This window comes from Alligator mississippiensis, chromosome 4 (genome assembly GCF_030867095.1).
Source record: "Alligator mississippiensis isolate rAllMis1 chromosome 4, rAllMis1, whole genome shotgun sequence".
Taxonomy (NCBI): Eukaryota; Metazoa; Chordata; order Crocodylia; family Alligatoridae; genus Alligator; species Alligator mississippiensis.
The window spans coordinates 66,434,477-66,451,882 of NC_081827.1; the positions used below are offsets into that span (position 1 = coordinate 66,434,477).

At 45.9% G+C, this 17,406-nt stretch overlaps 1 protein-coding gene across 4 annotated transcripts in view; it reads left to right on the forward strand.

The window, feature by feature from the left end:
* The first annotated feature begins 200 nt into the window (after window positions 1-200).
* Window positions 201-17,406, forward strand: part of TBC1D30 (TBC1 domain family member 30) — a 91,911-nt gene continuing 74,705 nt past the window's right edge. For 2 of the 4 annotated variants that reach the window (XM_019493149.2, XM_019493152.2), the window contains exon 1: window positions 4,379-4,466. Coding sequence is in view for 2 of the 4 variants with exons in the window: in XM_019493141.2 (XP_019348686.1) it covers window positions 478-799; window positions 4,302-4,466 (487 nt within the window). In the remaining 2 variants the exon portion in view is untranslated. Of the gene's footprint in view, window positions 800-4,301; window positions 4,467-17,406 lie in introns of those variants that run through there. The other 2 variants (XM_019493141.2, XM_019493145.2) reach the window with 2 other exon arrangements.

The window sequence follows — 17,406 nt, forward strand, 5'->3', positions numbered from 1 at the left end:
TGGTGCTGGCAGCACGGCCTGCCCCGATCCTTTGCCTCTTAAAAAAAGTGAGGCGAGGCAGTAAGCGGCTCCTGCTCGTGGCCCCGTGCGGGGGGAGGGGACAGAGACGTGGCCGGCTGCCGCCCTGCTCCATGGCAATGCGGGCAGGTTGCTGCCGGCAGGAGGCGGCTCAAGCCCAGACACCAGCGTCAGGAAGAGGCCAGAAGCTACCGTTGCACTGGCCCCCGCCGGCCGGCCGGGCTCTGTCCCGGCCGAGCTCTCCCTGCCCAGCAGGTGCGACCCCCCCCCCGCGCAGGTGGAATGCCCCGCCCCGCTGGCAGCGGCGTGTGCCAAGGTGGCGCCTACCACTATGTGCGGGGGGAGGGTGACGCCAGCTGCTCCCTCAGGCAGAGAAAGTGCTTTGGAGACGGCGCCCCCGGCCGGGACTAATGGGCCGAACCCGGAACTGTGCCCGGCTGCGGCGGCGCCGGCAGCGGCATGGAGCAGCGCGGGGTCAGGGCCGGGGCTGAGGCGGCTGGCGTGGACAGCCCGGCTGAGGAGGGGCCGGGGCCGGGGCCGGGGCCGACGGGTTGCAGCAGCAGCAGCGGGCGATGCAGCCGCACGTCGCGGCTGGTGAGCGGGCTGCTAACCCAGTTGTACCGCGGCGGCCCCGCACGGCACCGCGACAGCCTGGACAGCTCTACCGAGGCGTCCGCCGGCTCCGACGCCTTCCCCGGCGGCTGCGCGCACAGCCGCGTCCTCCACGAGCTGCAGCAGCGCCCCAGCCCGCGCCGCCAGCAGCGCTACCTGGGCCGCAAAGGTACCGCCCCGCCGCTGCACGGCTCGCAGCCCGACTGCCTGTGTGTGTGCGATTGCATGCATGTGTGTGAGATTAGGTTCTTTGGGTAAAACCTATATCTTGCCTGTCGTTTATAGATATATAAATATAGATACATAGATATAGATCTGTATATAGATAGATCTATATGGATAGTTCTATATATATAACTTATAATATGTATGAATGAGATGTAAGAGATTAATCAGTGTTATAGATCTATAGATAGATCAGTTTTATAGATCAATCTAGAGCTATACACACACACACACACTTGTATATGTGTGCTTACATATTTTGTGTGTGCATGTGCATGCCTGCATGTGTGCATATGTATGCATGTGAGTGTGTGGTGTGTGTGTGTCTGTGTGTGTGTACATGCATACAAGGATGTGTGTGTGTGTGTGTGCACACATGGGTGGATCTAGGATTTTGAGAAGAGGGGTGCAGATGGTGTGGTGCATCATCACCTATAACAGCACATATTTTTCTCTAGTTAAAAAGAAAGTAGAGGCCAAAGCACAAACAAAATAACTTGATTGGAATGTGCATTCATTTGCTGTGTTATGCATAAAAACACAACACACGAGGCAAAAATACTAAAAAAATAGTTTCATTAATGCTGTTGGCATTAGAATTAAACGTACATTTCTTTCAGATTCCTAAAACAAAATCTAGCCTGATTGACCATCTTGACAGCATATCCAGAGCTTCTCTGAAAGCTATCTCCATGCCTGAGTTAATGGTTTTATTTCAAGTTAAAAGCATTCGGCAGGGCTATGAAATGCTAGGTAGGTTACCTTACCGGGAGCTGTTAACAGACAGCGAATTGCAGAAGAAAGGAATTGCAGAAGAAAGACTGGCTTGATGGGTGGAACATCAAGACCATTAAAAAGAAGAGAGGGTTGTTAATGGCTGAGGAATGAAGAGTTGAAAGGGATCCTGGTAGATTACAATGAGCCATGAAGTCAAGTGACTCCATCAGCACTGGCTAACTAGAAACGCTTTTGCCACTGCCAGGCAGTTGGTTTTAAACTTTGGGTACAGCAGGAATCAAAGGAGGATGCTGTTGTACCAGTGCACCCCGCCTAGATCCACCCCTGTATGTACCTACCTACCACAAGCTTTCCTGGGCTGAAGCTTATTTCATCATGCTGTGAAAGGACTGGCAGAAAGAGATATTAGACTATAAAAGACAAGGATGGGGAGGTATGGAAAAGAGAGGCAGTGCTGGGAAAGGCAAACTGCCAACACCCTTTTCCCCTCTTCTTCTCCTCCTCCTCCTCCTCCCTCATCTTTTGCTGTCTGATTTCTCTCTCCTCCTCATACTCTGCTTTCTCCAGGTTCTTCCACAGCATCTAATGAAGTGAGCTTCAGCTCAGGACAGCTCCTGATCATGTGCTCTCTGTCTCTCTAGAATCTGCTCTGGTTAGTTTATAATGGTGGTTCTCGACACTATTAGACTTGAGCCACCCTTCAGAAGATGCTATCTCTTAACGTCTTTTTTTTTTTTACTACAGAAGAATAATAGAGTGTTTTTTGTGTTGCAAAGAACTAGGAAAGACCATAACTATGGATTTATATTTGAAATCTCTGCATTTACTTTGTGAATTATGTTTGCAAATGTAACAGTTCTAAGATTGCGTGGCACCCCTCAGCACCCCTGAAAGGGTCTGACAGCATTCCAGGGTACAGTGTCACCCTGATTGAGAATCACTGGTGTATAAAGTATAAATTTACTCTGCCTTCTACCTGATTATTGGAGACAGGCAGCATCTGGGGCCCTGAGGGTTGCTACTGGCAGACTGCTTTTGTATACAGCTCAAGTAGGCAGGGGGAATCATTTAGTAGAAAAAATGTTAGCAGAATTATTAAACCATTTTCCTGCTACTTTGGAAACCCTGAACCCATCTGCTTCTTAAATGAATCAGCCCCACAGCTGAGACACCGGATAGTCAGACTAACATATTTCTTATAATTGCTGTGTGCTTCCTTTGAGTTAGCCTGTCTAAAGGCTCCTAGTGTTAAATCACTTCCTGTTTTTTTCCTGACCAAAGCATGGCTGAATAAATCTGCCTGCACAGATTTGAATGAACTAACAGCTTTCTGCTTCTGTACTTGGCTACTTAATGAGGTATCACTCCTGATGTTACAGAGGCAGGCCAAGTTCCTCCTTGGCCTCAAGTGTGTAGAATAAATTTGCAGTTTCAACATGTGACTGATTTCATTCTAGAATATATATTCTGTTGACCTCAATTGTGTCGGGGTTTGCACATGTGTGCTTGCTTGCTTGCTTGAGTCTAACTGGAGCTTAGCAAATAACTGAGAGAGACAAGAAAGAATAAAATCCATCACTTCTCTAATCGTTCCTATGTAGTAACAGGAATACCACTTTTTTTTCTCTCTCTCAAGATAACAGACTTTTTCTAAAGTTGCCTTTCTCTCCCATTAGCTGGTGGGGATACTGACCAGGCATTGGGGGATGGCAAGCATATCCTGGAAGGGAGGTGGGTGGGAGAGGGTACTGAGCAAGACAAGGGCTACCTCCTTCACAGTCTCCACCTTCTACATTGATCAGAGGGGAGGAGGCACCCTGATTAGCTCTCCTATGTCTCCTAAACCCTTGTCTAGCAATTGGTTTATTTGGGTTTTTAAAAGCCTCTTGCCTCTCTTAGCTGCCCTTTTCTCTCTCTCCCCCTACTTGTAGCACAAGAGCTGTATTTTATTGTTCAATCTTATGGGAATTTTTTTCTTCCCTGGGCCAAATTACCAAGGTCTGGTGATCTTTTTTCTCATCTTCCTTGTTAAAATCAGGAAGGCACAGTTAAATTTAGTATCTAGAAATATAATGTACACTGACTAGTGGCAATCTCTGATCAGCTACTGGGATAAAAGGGCCAGCTCCATGAAGTAAATACAAGATCCTGGAGGCCTGCCTAAGGTGCCATCTACTTGGTTTATTGGTTATCCGATGGGAGCTTTGTACTTCCCACACTGGAACCAGTGAAAAGCCTGGTGTCTAAGAACAGGCATTTGGTGCAATAGCACTTCTCCACCACATTAAACTAATAAACTTGCACCTTTCTGTATAAACCCATTTTGTGTCTTGTTTATTTGTCTGCATACCCTGGTTTAGAGTAAGGAAACACAGGCACTCATTTTTCATAAGCAACTTTTGGGAAGTAGACGTGTCCTTTTGGTTACATATGTCATTAATAAACATGCTTTCCTATATTGGGGTGCAGGGAATTGAGACTACTTTTTTTCAATGTGTGCAAGTCAGTTACTGACTGACTGTGTTCCTTAATGCACTTATATTCATATGCATAGTCCCATTCAATGTCCTTTTATTCAGATGAGTGGGTTTTTGTGTAAATGTCTACAGAACCAGGCCCTTTAATTGGCAACTGAAGTAGATGCAGTGGATTCAAGTCATATATATTTTGGCCTGAACTATAGTAATTTGTTTTCTGCCTGTTGACAGATGCGGATGAACTGATGGCTATAAAACAAGAACTGAATTACAGAGTTTGTGTCCAGTCAGCAAAGTTGCTTCGTCACCTGAAACAGAGAGATAGGCTTTTACACAAAGTGCAGAAGAACTGTGATATTGTCACTGCATGTTTGCAGGCTGTTTCCCAGAAACGACGTAAGTACTGCTCTGTGTGCGTGTGAAAGAGTAGTTTATTTCTGTTATGTAGACAGTATTTCAATTAAGCCCTCACATTTGAGAGTCTTGAGATTTTTTAATTAATTTTAAAATCAAGAGACCAGGTTATGCTATTGGATGTGTATAACTGGCTCCTGCTGATGTTCACATGTGCCTGTTATAGATGGGTAAAAGCAGAATTTGGTCCAAAACAGTAGGTAAATTAATTTCTTTAATAGTCTAAGCTCCATCTCTGAGCAATATGCCTTCTCCTAGAGTAGTGTTTAAAGCTTTAATGCTAGCGCAAAAAAAACTATGTTGATTCTTTTTGCAAAGTTAAGTTTTAAATTTATGTGAGGATGGGAGAATACTTAAGTATCTTTCTTATTTGAAATCCTGTTCAGTAGAAATGTATGTGTGGTATATGAGTTTTTTAATTCCAGATTTGTGTTAGTAATTGGTAGGGTTTTGTGTGTGTTTAGAATGAGAGCATTTTTTGGGAAGCTTGTATATCAACATCTGTTGTTTTTATTGGGGTTTCAAACAGATGTGTCGAGAAGAAAAGAATAAGAAATGTTGCTGTTTGAGTGTTCGGTTGTTGTCTTTCAGAGCGATAAATAGGATATTTTTACTTGTTTTTATTTTGATCATGGTCAACTAGTAGGTCCTTATCTAAAGATGCTGAATCACTTGTGCTAGTTCTGATTCAATGAAACTGTGTAATTTCATATATGAAAGCTTATACAAAGGATATATGAAAATAACCTAATGTTCCCTGTCTTATTTTTTCATTAACATGCAGCGTGACAGGTACAGAAATTTTCAGGTACAGTAAACATAAGCATGATAACTTCAAAGAAATGCCTGCTGCATTTTTGAGGTGCATGTATAAGGTTTATTTTTAAACCTTACTATAGTGTCATATGCTAAGGTAGTTTAGTTAAGGGTTTGTCTTGTGTAAAATTCCTTCCTTTTTCAGTTGCTTGTAAATGTTAATGTGATTTACATGAAACTTGGCATACAAATACTTTGACATGACTATATAAAATGTTAGTTCTTCTAATTCTTCTTTTTTCCTCATAAAAATTGGTGTTATCAATAGGGGTATGTCTGTGGAGCTCAGGGGACTGTCATACTGAGATGCACCTTACCTGCTTCATGTGTGCTTGCTCCTGAATCAGAAGTAGCTCCTTTGCAGTGGTGCCTGTGCAATGCTACATTAACACAACAGCACTGTTTCCAGTTCAGGAGCTAGTGTATGTAGAGTGAGCAAGGCACTTTTGAGCTTGGTGCAGCGTTGTGCTATATAGGCATTCCAAGAGGCCTCAGATATGCAAATGTTTAAGCATGTGCATAGCTTATTCAGAAGTAATGTCAGTGAAATGGAACATAGAACTGGAAGGGGGCCTTCTGGGCCATAAAGTCCAGTCTCCTGAATTTTGCAGACAATTGTTTACGCAAGGAGACAATAGTTAACCAAGGGAATAGGACTAATATGATTAAAGTTATGTATGTGCCTAAAGGTTTGTGAATTGGCATATACACATTCTTAAGGTGACACCTTCATCCCATCTTATGCATTGACAAAACATCCATTGATACCCATCTTTACCTCACAGAGAACTGTGAATCTATGTTTTGGATGCTTTTTTGTATTTATATAATTAGAAAGGAGCACTTCCTTTAGAATAAATGAACAAGTAATTCCTGAGAAAACAGTTTGGATTTTGATACATGGTATGCATGGCTATTAGTAATTATGTATGTGTTTAAGACTACTTGATGGCTTTATAATAATAAAATTTATTTAACATTGTGATCTCCATATATGTGAAACTAGGAAATTCAAACAGGTATATTGTAAAGTAAAGCAGCTGCAGTTCAGCTGTCCTGTATGTTTAGAAGCGGATTGAAAATCTGCTGAGGCTGTGCTGGATTCAGTTGACTTTGGGATCATGACCACATGATGTTAGTTTTTAAAACTGTATAAGTCTGTATATGTACAAGGTTCAAAAATTATATTTGCTAGGGGATACATACTTTCTCAACATTTATGCATTTAAGACCTTAGCAATATTATCGTACTCAGTGGTGAAAAGTTATTTTCCTTTTTCAACCTTTTAGAAATCGGAACAATTATGGTGGTGACATAATAAAAAATGCACAGTATGAAATTACTGAAATGTGATTCTATTTATTTCAGTATACAGGACTCCAGGCATATATATGCCAGTGAATGCATGTTACAGCTGTACATTCTTCAGCTAAAGACAACAATAGAAATCACTTTTTATGTAGATCAGGGGTCAGTAACCTTTTACGAGTGGTGGGTACATAAGATATTAATATTAAACGGTGCCAGCCCCAGGAGAGACTCCGGAGGCTCCTGCTCAATACCTCCTCCCAGTTAGACAGCAAGTCATTGATGGCTACTCTTTGAGCACGGTTATCCAAAGAGTTACGTATTCATTTTGCAGTCATTTCCATCTAAACTGTATCGCCTCAGCTTAAGAGTAAACATCAGGGAACACGTGTGAAAGCATATTCTTACAGTGGATATCGACATGAGTACATTTGGAGCAGTTTCAAAAGGGGAGCAGCTGCTACATTCTAACTATTTTATATGGATAAACTGAGAAGAATACAAATACAGCAAAACCACTCCAACTTTTAACACCACTCCATCCTTGGTAGAAGTTGGAGTGTTTTTGCTACATTTTTTGTCATGTCCAGCTTGTCCACCTGTTGCAACAATTTAGATACTTTTTAGATTATCTGAATGACAGGATAAAATGATTCCCACTTGAAACAAAGTTATTTTTAATGTTGTATAAATAGACATTTATATAAGGGCTCTATGAATAGTGCAGTTTCACAGTATGTTTATGCTACCTTAAAAAAATAAACCAAACAAACAAAAGAAGAAACGTGCACACAGACATATGCATGGACACACACCAGCAATGAAACTTGTATCTAAAGCCAAGAATCCAGTCTTGTTTTGTCTTTCTACAGATATTACCATGCTTCTCAAAAATTATTCAAACCAAATACTATGTTAAAATTATTTAGACCAAATACGGCTACTCTTTGCTTATCATTGTAGTTATGTTCTTGAAAAATGTGACTTAAAGCAAAATTACGTTAAAGGAATCCAATTACGTCACAGTACTAGTTACCTATTCGTAGGTGGTGGCCAAACAACATTATACCCAAACATTGTGCAACTTTAAACGAGTATGTTCTCTAATAGGTCAGCAATGTAATAACGAAACAACATTAACTGGGACGATGTTGAGTGAGGAGTACCTGTACTAATTTGAGAATTTCTACCTCAACTCTACACCCCGTTTTCGTGTTATGTTAGAGCAGGGGAAGGCAACGTTTTTTGGCCAGAGTGCCGAAAAACACCCCAATGCTTACCTCAGAAGGTGCCAGACTGCCGGCATGGCAGAAAAACAAAGTGAGGGCAAGGGGTACATGGCAGGATGCCCTGCTTGTGCCCCTTGTCCCCCAGCCCTGCTGCCCTGTGCCCCCCATCCAAAGCCCCTGCCCCACAGCCCGGGCTCTGTGGCTGCCAGCAGCTACCCTGGCTCTGGGTAACTACTGGAGCCTGGACTGCTCCCAGGGAGGGGCCTGAGGCAGCACAGCCCCGGTTTCTCCCCTGCTCCCGGCACAGTGGTGATGAGCCCGGCGCAGCTGTTTGCACTCTGCCTGCTGCTTGCTGCCGCTGCCCAGAGCCCGGGCTGGCTACAAACAGCTGTGCTGGGCTCATCACCTCTGTGCCAGGAGCGGGGGAGAGACCAGGGCTGCGCTGCCTCAGGCCCCTCCCCCACCGCCCGCTCTGAGGCGTGCCTGCATGCAGTGGTGCGGAGCTGATGCTGGAGCCCAGCACAGCTGTTTGGAGCCTCCTGGCTGCAGCCAGCCCCGGCTTTGCGGAGCTGCTGCCAACTGGGATCCCCGGGCTGCCCCCAGCAGGCAGCTGGGCACTGCAAGCCCTGCTGGGAGCAGCCCGGGCTCTGTTGCTGGCAGCAGCTACCTGGAGCCAGGGCTGGCTACGGCGTGCCAAGCAAAATGGCCTTGTGCGCCATGCTCGGCACACGTGCCACGGGTTGCCAACCCCTGTTTTAGACCCTTAACTAAACGTAATATGTCAAATTTAATTCCTTTTGCAATTTCACTTAATTGGTGACATTACTGTGGGGATAAATTTGTTCCAGTCTTTTGTAAATATACTGTACACCAGTTTATTCCTCCACAGTGAATAAACTTGCAAAATCTAAGTGATAACTTGAAGTTTAAAAATTTCAACTCCTGCACCATCAAGATGACTAATCAGGGATTCAGATATTGATCTGGATTTACATATGGGCTTCTGCAGCGTGACATTTTGGACCTCTGGTAGTGTTGAGGGTCCTTGCCTAACATACGTTTACTAGAAGTTTGTTAAGTGTCCAATATAGTCTGGAAAGTCTTCATTTGTTCTTTTAATGATAAATAAGTAGAACAAGTGTGGGGGAATGAACTGTTACTATGAATGGTGCAACACTGAATTTGAATAGAATATACATCATGTATGCAACATTTTACTTATTCATGATTTTCATTGGTAATAGCAGGCATTTTGTTCACAAGTGGACATTGTCATACAAGACAAAATGCACAGTAGGATGGGATGCAGGTTGTAGCCGTATTGGTCTAAGGACATAGGCAGACAAGGTTCCTTGGGTGAATCTGATATCTTTTATTAGACCAACCCAAATAGTTGGAGAATAGTTATTAAGCAAGCTTTCGGATTCAAAAACCCTTCGTCAGGCTAAGGAAGCTTCAGCAGTTGGTGTGTGCTCTTCCTGGATGGAATGAAAAGTAAAGAAGCCAGAGGCTGGGCTGGGGAGTCAGTTGTCAGGCAGATTATAATGTGTCATAAATCCAATGTCTATATTTAGTCCATGATTTTTAATATCCAGGAGGTTGATGAAGTGGAGTTCATAGGCTCATCTCTGGGAAGTGTTGTGTAAGTTTCCTTTGAGATCAGGACTGAGAGATTGGAGAGAGTGGTTTTCTTGTGAGCAATGTGCCCCCACAGGTAATTGGTTATTTCTGTCTTTGATAGATTTCCGATGTGCGTTCATTCTGGTGCGCAGTTGTTGTTTGGTCTCTCCTACATATTTTCCATCAGGGCATTTGGTGCATTGGATGAGGCATATTACATTTCTGGAGGTGCAGCTGTAAGATTCAGGAATGCTGATGGCTCTGTTGTGGGGTGTAGTAATAGTGGGGGTGGTGGAGATGTGGGGGCAGGTTTTGCATTTCTTGTCATGGCACAGTCTCTGGATCCTTTTGGTGTATTCTGGGCTTGAGGAAATTTGCTTCTGGTGATGAGGTTAGCGAGGTTCGGTGCTTGTTTGAAGGCTAGGATGGGTGGCTCTGGGAAGATCTTTTTAAGAATAGGGTCTCTTTCTAGTATGGGTTGCAGTTGTTTGAGGATTTTTCGTACAGGTTCAAGGGAGGGGTGATATGTCATAACCAGCGGTGTGCAATTTGTTGGAGGGGCGGTTTCCGTACTGCAGCAGTTCTTCACGTGGTATCCAGGTTGCTCTTTCAAACGTGCGATCTATCTCTCTGGAGAAGTGTCCTTGTTGGGTGATAGCCTTTTTAAGATTGGTGAGGTGGCAATCCCGGGTGTTCTCTTCAGTACAAATTCGGTGGTATCTGAGGGCTTGGCTGTATATCACAGCTTTTTTGGTGTGTTTAGGGTGATTGCTGGTTCTGTGCAGATATGTATGTTGGTCTGTGGGTTTCTTGTATAACGTGGTCTGTATTTTATCATTCTGGATACTGATCATCGTGTCTAAAAAGGAGATGCGGGTGCTGGAGTATTCTAGAGAAAGTTGGATAGAGGGATGGTGATTTGTTGAATTGCGGATGGAACTCAATCAGAGATTGTAGGTTTTCAGTCCAAAAGCTGAAGATGTCATCGATATATCTTAAGTATAGCAAGGGTTTGATGGTGCAGTTCTTGAGGAAGTCTTCTTCCATGTGGCTCATAAAAAGGTTGGCATACTGTGGGGCCATTTTAGTGCCCATAGCTGTTCCCATCATCTGTTGATTATTAAAAGTGAAATTGTTGTGTGTGAGGATGAAGTGTATAAGGTCAGTAATATCTTTGGGTCTGTATTCTGAGTTGTAATCTTGTTCCTGTAGATGTGCAAGGCAGGCTTGGATGCCATCCTGGTGTGGGATGTTGGTATATAGGCTGGTAACGTCCATGGTGGCCAGGAATGTGTTGCTGGGAAGGTGGTCTATGTTTTTAAGTTTCCATAGAAAGTCTGTAGTGTCTTGTACAAAACTTGCTCTGTGGGTGATGAGCAGTTTTAGGATTGATTCAACAAACCTGATATTTCCTCAGCTAGGGTCCCATGCTTGGATGTGATAGGTCTGCCAGGGTTCCCTTGTTTGTGGATTTTAGGGAGCATGTAAAAAGTCCCCAGATTAGGTAGTGGGGGGATCAAGGTCTGTAGTTTTTCTTTAGTCTTGATGGAAATGATTTGATGGTATTGTTGAGTTTCTTGGTGAAAAGGGGAGTAGGATCTTCTTGTACTTCTTTGTAGTAGGTGGTGTCAGGTGCCTGTTTTAGCCACTTCAAAATCTGTGCTGCATGCAGCACCTGCTCCAGCCAGCCCAAAATCTACACTGAAGGTAGTATGGCAGACACTCTGTACAGCATGTGTCCCAGACCAGCTGGAGCAGGTGCTATATGTGGTGTGTGTCCTGAACTGATGTGGATTCCAGAACGGCTGAAACAGGTACAACATATGGCACAGTCCAGCTGGGGCAGGTCCTGTGTGTAGTATGGGCCCAGACCAGCTGGAGAGGCACCACATGCAACACATGGCTGCAGCTGGATTCTACTGCACACGGCACTGGTTCCGTGATCCATGCCACATGTGGAACTCTTCCCCCCCAGCTGGTCTGGGACTGTGCTACATGCGGTACCGGCCTGTGGGTGTTACGTGCAGCACAGGTCCCAGCCTGGTTGGAGTGTACACTATATGTGGTGCATCTTCTGGAATGGCCAGGTCAGGCGCTGGGTGAGGCATGGAGTCCAGAGCAGCTGAAATGGGCATCGCATGTGGTGGGCATCTCAGGCTTTGCCCATGGGACTGAGCTGGTGTGCAACACACATGGGTCCATTCCCGGGGTGTGAAAAGGTTAAATATTTAATAGAGGGCACTGATACATCAGTCCTGTATTGGATCGGCACCGACATGAAGAAAATTGAGAGCATTGGCAATCGGCTGCTTTTGTCTGATGTGGCTGATAAATGCACACAGGCAGCTAGGAGTACAGCCCCACAGCATGGAGAGCAGCTGGGTCTGTCTGGAAAGTCTCTTGTGGGGGAAGGGGCAAAGAGGGAAAGAAGGGGTGTGTGGGGAGGTGCCGATTGAGGCCCCCACAGTGAGGGAGGGAGTGGGAGTGGGGCAGGGGCAGTGGTAGGCACTGCCCAACTGGGGCGGGGTGGAGCACAGGGTGGAGCCGCAGCTCGCAGCGGGAGCCACCCCTCTCAGACTGCTTGTACCCCTGGAGGGTATGGGGGGCATGTGCCCCTGGATCTGTGTGTGGGACAGGGTGGGGTACTGCTGGGGCTACAGCTGCGCTATACTTTTCCTGGCGGGGGATTGGGTTGGACTGTGCTCGGACTGGTGGGAAGGAGGGTTGGGGGACTGTAGGCACCCCAAAATTTGCTGTAGCTGCCCCTCTCAACCCTTCCTCCCAGCACCACCATCTGCCCTGAGCACAGCCTGGCCCAGTCCCCCACTGGGAAAAGCTCAGTGCCACCCCAAGTCCAGCCTGCAGTGACAGCCTGCCCTCCTCTGCGTGCAGATCTGGGGCACACACCCCCCACGCCCTCCTGGGGTATGCAGAGCAATGGAAGCTGCCTCCCCGCCATGTCCCCTGGATGAGCCATGGCTCTGACCCATGCCCCACCTCACCCTGGCTGGGCAGTACCTGCCCCAGTCCCTCTCCCTCTCCCTTCATCACTGTGGAGGCCTCGGAGCCCCCCCGGCCCCCCCGCGATGAGCCCTGGCTCTGCCCCATGCCTTGCCCCAGCTGGACAGAACCTGCCCTTGCCACAGTGCCAGTCCCACTCCCTCTCTCACTGCAGGGGCCTTGATCTGCCCTGCCCCCATGTCCCTTCCTTTCCCCTTCCCCCCACAACAGACTTACCAGACATCATTCTTCATGCTGTGGGGCTGCATATCGGATTCAGATCAGTATTGACCAATATGGCTCGTTATAAATCAGCCACCGATATCAGCCCAAAAAATCTCTATCAGTGCACCTCTAATGTTTAAACTATAAGTATATTGATACTGGTAAAGTATTGGTTAATGTTTAGCTTGGGGGACAGTTTGGCATGGAAGGTGCCTCAGAAACAGCAAGGAGAAGGGCAGTGGGGAGGAGGGGCGAGGGGAGACTGGTACCCATAGCTAGTCTGCTCCCTTCCTCCCAGCACGCCAGCAGCTGCAGTGGGCTGGGAAAGTCCCTTGCCTGCTGCTGCCCATGGCTTCTACTATTCAGAGATATAGAGTGCAATACCTATTTTTCCTCCAAAAATTAGACAAGTGTTTTGTTATGCATGATAATATTCTTTTTTATTTGCTTTCTGAGCACTCAAAGTGTAGAGTATCCTTGCGCTATGCACTTTAACACCATGCCCTCATTTTTTTCAGAAGATATTTTGTTTCAATTTTAATTTCAGTTAACTGTATTGGTACATAAAGTTTTAGTTATCCAGAAACTTGGTTGCCAGATATTTCATTTGGTTTTCACACAAGGTTGTTCAGAATTCAGTTATAGCATCAACTGAATGAAATTTGTTAAACGAATGACTGGTAATATTCTCTTGTGGGGTTTTTTTTTCATTTCAAGTAAATATACTCTTAGTACCACCAACAGAATGAATTTTCTTTCTGTGAAAGCAGCCATAACGAATTTATAGAAAAAATGTGTATGAAATCAAAATTCCTAGTTACATTTGTTAAATGGCTTAAGAAGATATTAAGTATTCTTCACTACAGTGCCTTTGCAGAAACCCAAAAATAAACTTTTATCAACGTTCCAAATTTACTGTCCTGCAGAATTCTATTAAAAAACTCCATAACTATATGTCAGTTCTTTCTGTTCTTGTTTATTTCCTTAGTTTCTGATACAGGATACAGGTAAAGGTACCTAACTGAGAGCCAGCAGGGGGAGCCAGAATATTTTATTGTTTGCACTAGTTGAGACTTCAGTTGTTTTACTCAGTGATGATGACTAATGGTGGCTCGTTTTTCCATTCTCCTAAAAATAGGTTTAGAAATGACTGGTAATGCACTATTTCTTAATAGATTGGTTATTTTCTGAATTCATACTTCAGCCTATTTGAGATGTATCAGGCATAGAAGGGCACTTATGCTCTCAGTGTATAAAATGTATATGACTTCAGAAATAAGGTAAGAAAAATGTTAAAGAAAAGGAAAAAATATGCCTTTAAATGTACACCTGAGACTGAAGTTGCATATTCTGAGGCACTGCTGGATTATTTGGAATTTCTGAATTGTAGTGGCTGAATGTCTTGGCAATGCAGTGATTTCTTCCTGTGCTGCTGACCTGTCACATTTATCTCTCTCTCGCACGCATACAATTTTTTTTTAGCTTGATTTAAACTGATATAAACAAGATTCAATGAACGATTCTTCAATGAAAGAATAGATTATGAGTTCAATGTCCATTTTCCACTAATAATGGGCACCTATATACATGCAATGAGGCTGCTCCAACATGCTGAAATTATACTGCATCAGAGCAGACTCAATCAAGTCTGCTGGAGCGTGGTAATTACTGTGCTCCAGCAGAGTCCAGCGTCTTGTGTATTTGTGTTCCCACTGAAAAATGGCAGTGGGGTCACTTTAAAGCTTATTCAATGAGCTTTAGTTAAAGTACCCCTGCCGCCACTTTTCAGCGTGGGGATGCTAATACACAAGATGCTCCAGGTGCTTTAATTAGAGTGGCTCTTGGAGCTGCTCTAACGAAAGTACTACCCCCTCCCCACCCCCTTCCCCAGAGCACCTGTGTAAATGCTCAACGTCCCTCTCCTAATGATCAGGGATCCTGGTTTTCTCAGTTTAAAAATCCAAAATTCTCTCATGAAACCCACAAAATCTATGGTTTTCCATGATTAAAGTGAAACACCACTATATAATCTATATATCTAGATATATTTATCTAGATATAGATGCACGCACACATATAGATATATAGATATAAGTATCAGTTGACCACAATATTTTATTGATATATTTACAATTTTAAAGCAACTTGGAAGCCTAACAGTGCCTCAATCATTATAATAAAATAAATTCCAAATACCTATGTCTTTTGGCATTTGATTTTGATTTTTTTATCTTAGAAAATCAGAGTTCCCCCTGCCCCCTTCACACTCCAGGATGTGGGTCCAGCTGTGGCTGTCCACTGCTTTGTGGCACTGAGCAGCCTTGATATGCTAGTGCCCCTCACTCCCAACCCACAGCCCTGCTGGTGCCCCTCACTCCTGACCTGCTTCCCCCCCCCCCCAGCCCTCCAGTGTGTGGGGCAGGGAGTGTGTATGTGGGGCAAGGGATGCCTGACCATAAGCAAAGCCATAGGCAACATGTTGGGGGGGCATGGGGAGCCATGTGCCCCCCCAGATTTGTGTGCCAACAGCACTGCAGCCTGGCCAGACCTGCACAGGGCAGGAGCTGCTTCTGTGGCCTGGTGGGCAGAACCCAGCACAGGAAGGTAGAGCGGGATGGTAGAACTTGTTGCTGTTGCTGCCACCACTGGGACCCCCACACCAGTCGCGTGCCAGCAGCGCAAGGAGTAATGGATCAGGGGGCAGGCTGTGCTGCCCTCAACTCCTCTCACTGCCAGTCACTCATGTACCTGGCTGTTTCTTGACCCCACAGCCATGGCTTGGCTGCCACGCCCTTTAGGCCACCTGTGCTGCCCCCCATCCCATCTCCCCTCCAGGGTAGAGCCACACCCTGGTGCCTGAACATCTGGAAGTGGGAGGAGGTGAGGGCAGCACAGCCTCCCCTGGTCCATAACTCCTCATGCTGCTGGTGGCATGGCTGCTGTGGGGGTCCCAGTGGTGGTGGGGGCAGCAGCATGAGTCTTGCTACCCCACTCTGCCCTCCCGCACTGGGCTGTGCAGGCAGCTCCTGCCCTGTGCAGGTCCACCAGCCAGGCTGCAACCCTGTGCTCCTGTTGGCACACAAATCTGGGGGGGGGCACATGCTCCTCCATGCCCCCTGATGCATCATCTATGGTGCCCAACCCCACCCTGGGAGTGCATGCAGCAATGGAGAGCCAGCCTCACCCAGATGAGCTGCCTGTGTCTCCATTCCACTCACCAGCCAGGCCCTGTGGCCGTGCATTCCCGTCTTGGCCCTGGCCACATACTGCCCGAGCTGGGCAACACTCACAGCCACCAACCCTTCCCCGCTCCCTCCCTCACTGAGGGAGACTCAGTGTGGATGCACACACACACATGTTGCCCCCTTTATCAGATCAGCCTCCTCCTGCTTTTCCCCAGCCCCAAGCAGCCTCACACAGGCTGGAATTCTGCCAGCCTGCAAGGAGAAACCTGTGGTTTTCTACATTTTTTCTCCTTTAAAGGAGAAAATCCATGTTTTTCTGCAGCAAGCAGAAAACCTGGATCCCTGATGATGCTATATCTTTCTAGTATCAGGTAGTCTTACAGAATATGAAGTTGCCTTTTAACTTCTAAGAGAGTGGCAGAAGTCCCATTTGAGGCTGTAATTCTTTTAAGAGCAAGTGTGGAAAACAATCCTGAGCACATACATTACCATGAATGACGCGTGCCCCTGGCAGCTTGGGGGGCATGGCAGTGCTGGTGGCGGTGGGAGCGCGGTGGTGGTAAGTGGGGAGCTTCCACAGACACCGATGAGGGGGAGGGGGGAAAGCGCTGACCAGGGGTTGGTGACCACCTGCAGACACCGCCAGCAGCATTGGTGGCGGCCAGCAGCTATTGCTGACCACCTGCAGATGCCACCAGCGGTGTTGGCGGTGAGGAGGTGTGGGTGGCAGCAGCACCTTTTTGTAGTGGGTGCGAGTGCACCCATGTGCACCCCCTACACGTTGCCAGTGTACACTACTGTATTTGACATATGTGAGTGTGTATAGTGTGCTTCCTTCCCTGAAAGCACTGTGGAAGCAGGATAGGCACCTGACATCCCTTTCCTCCTCAAGCTTGATCATTTTTCCTGGTTACTCATCCTAATTCCATTTCCTTTGCCTACCCAGTCCCAGTCTCGGTCCCTCAGGCTTCTCATCTCAGTTTCAGTCTCCTCCTCCTGGCACCTTTTCCAACTTGTCTTCCGATTCTACTACTAGTCCTTGCAGCCTGTGTTCCTGGGTTTCTTTACCTTGCTCCCTGGTTTGTTTGCTCCATATGTCCCAGTTATTCACTAACACCACAGATATGCATCAGACTCCTCTTCTTGCATAGTTTCTTCTACAATTTGATTCCCAGTCTTCATGTCCAGCTAGTTGTTTCTCTGTTTCATCTCAGTCTAGTCCTCCGCTCTCTTCCCCCTTCCTTTTTCAGTTAGTCTCTCTCTCTAACAAACTTTGGATTACCCTGTGGAGGGTAGAGTTCAGAGAGATGACTCAAGACTATCTGCATCACTTAAAGATCTATATCAGGGCTACTGGAGGGTACACTGGGGACTTCCAGCAAAATTTTTGTACTGATGCCTGAGTCTTTGTACCCATTGAGTGCCATGGAAGAAGTTCTGTGTCCTATCTCGATTGGGAGGCATTACAGTAATGGAACAGCCAAGGACAGGTCATCTTGGAATGTACATTTAAGATGATGAACTTGTGGTCTCAAACA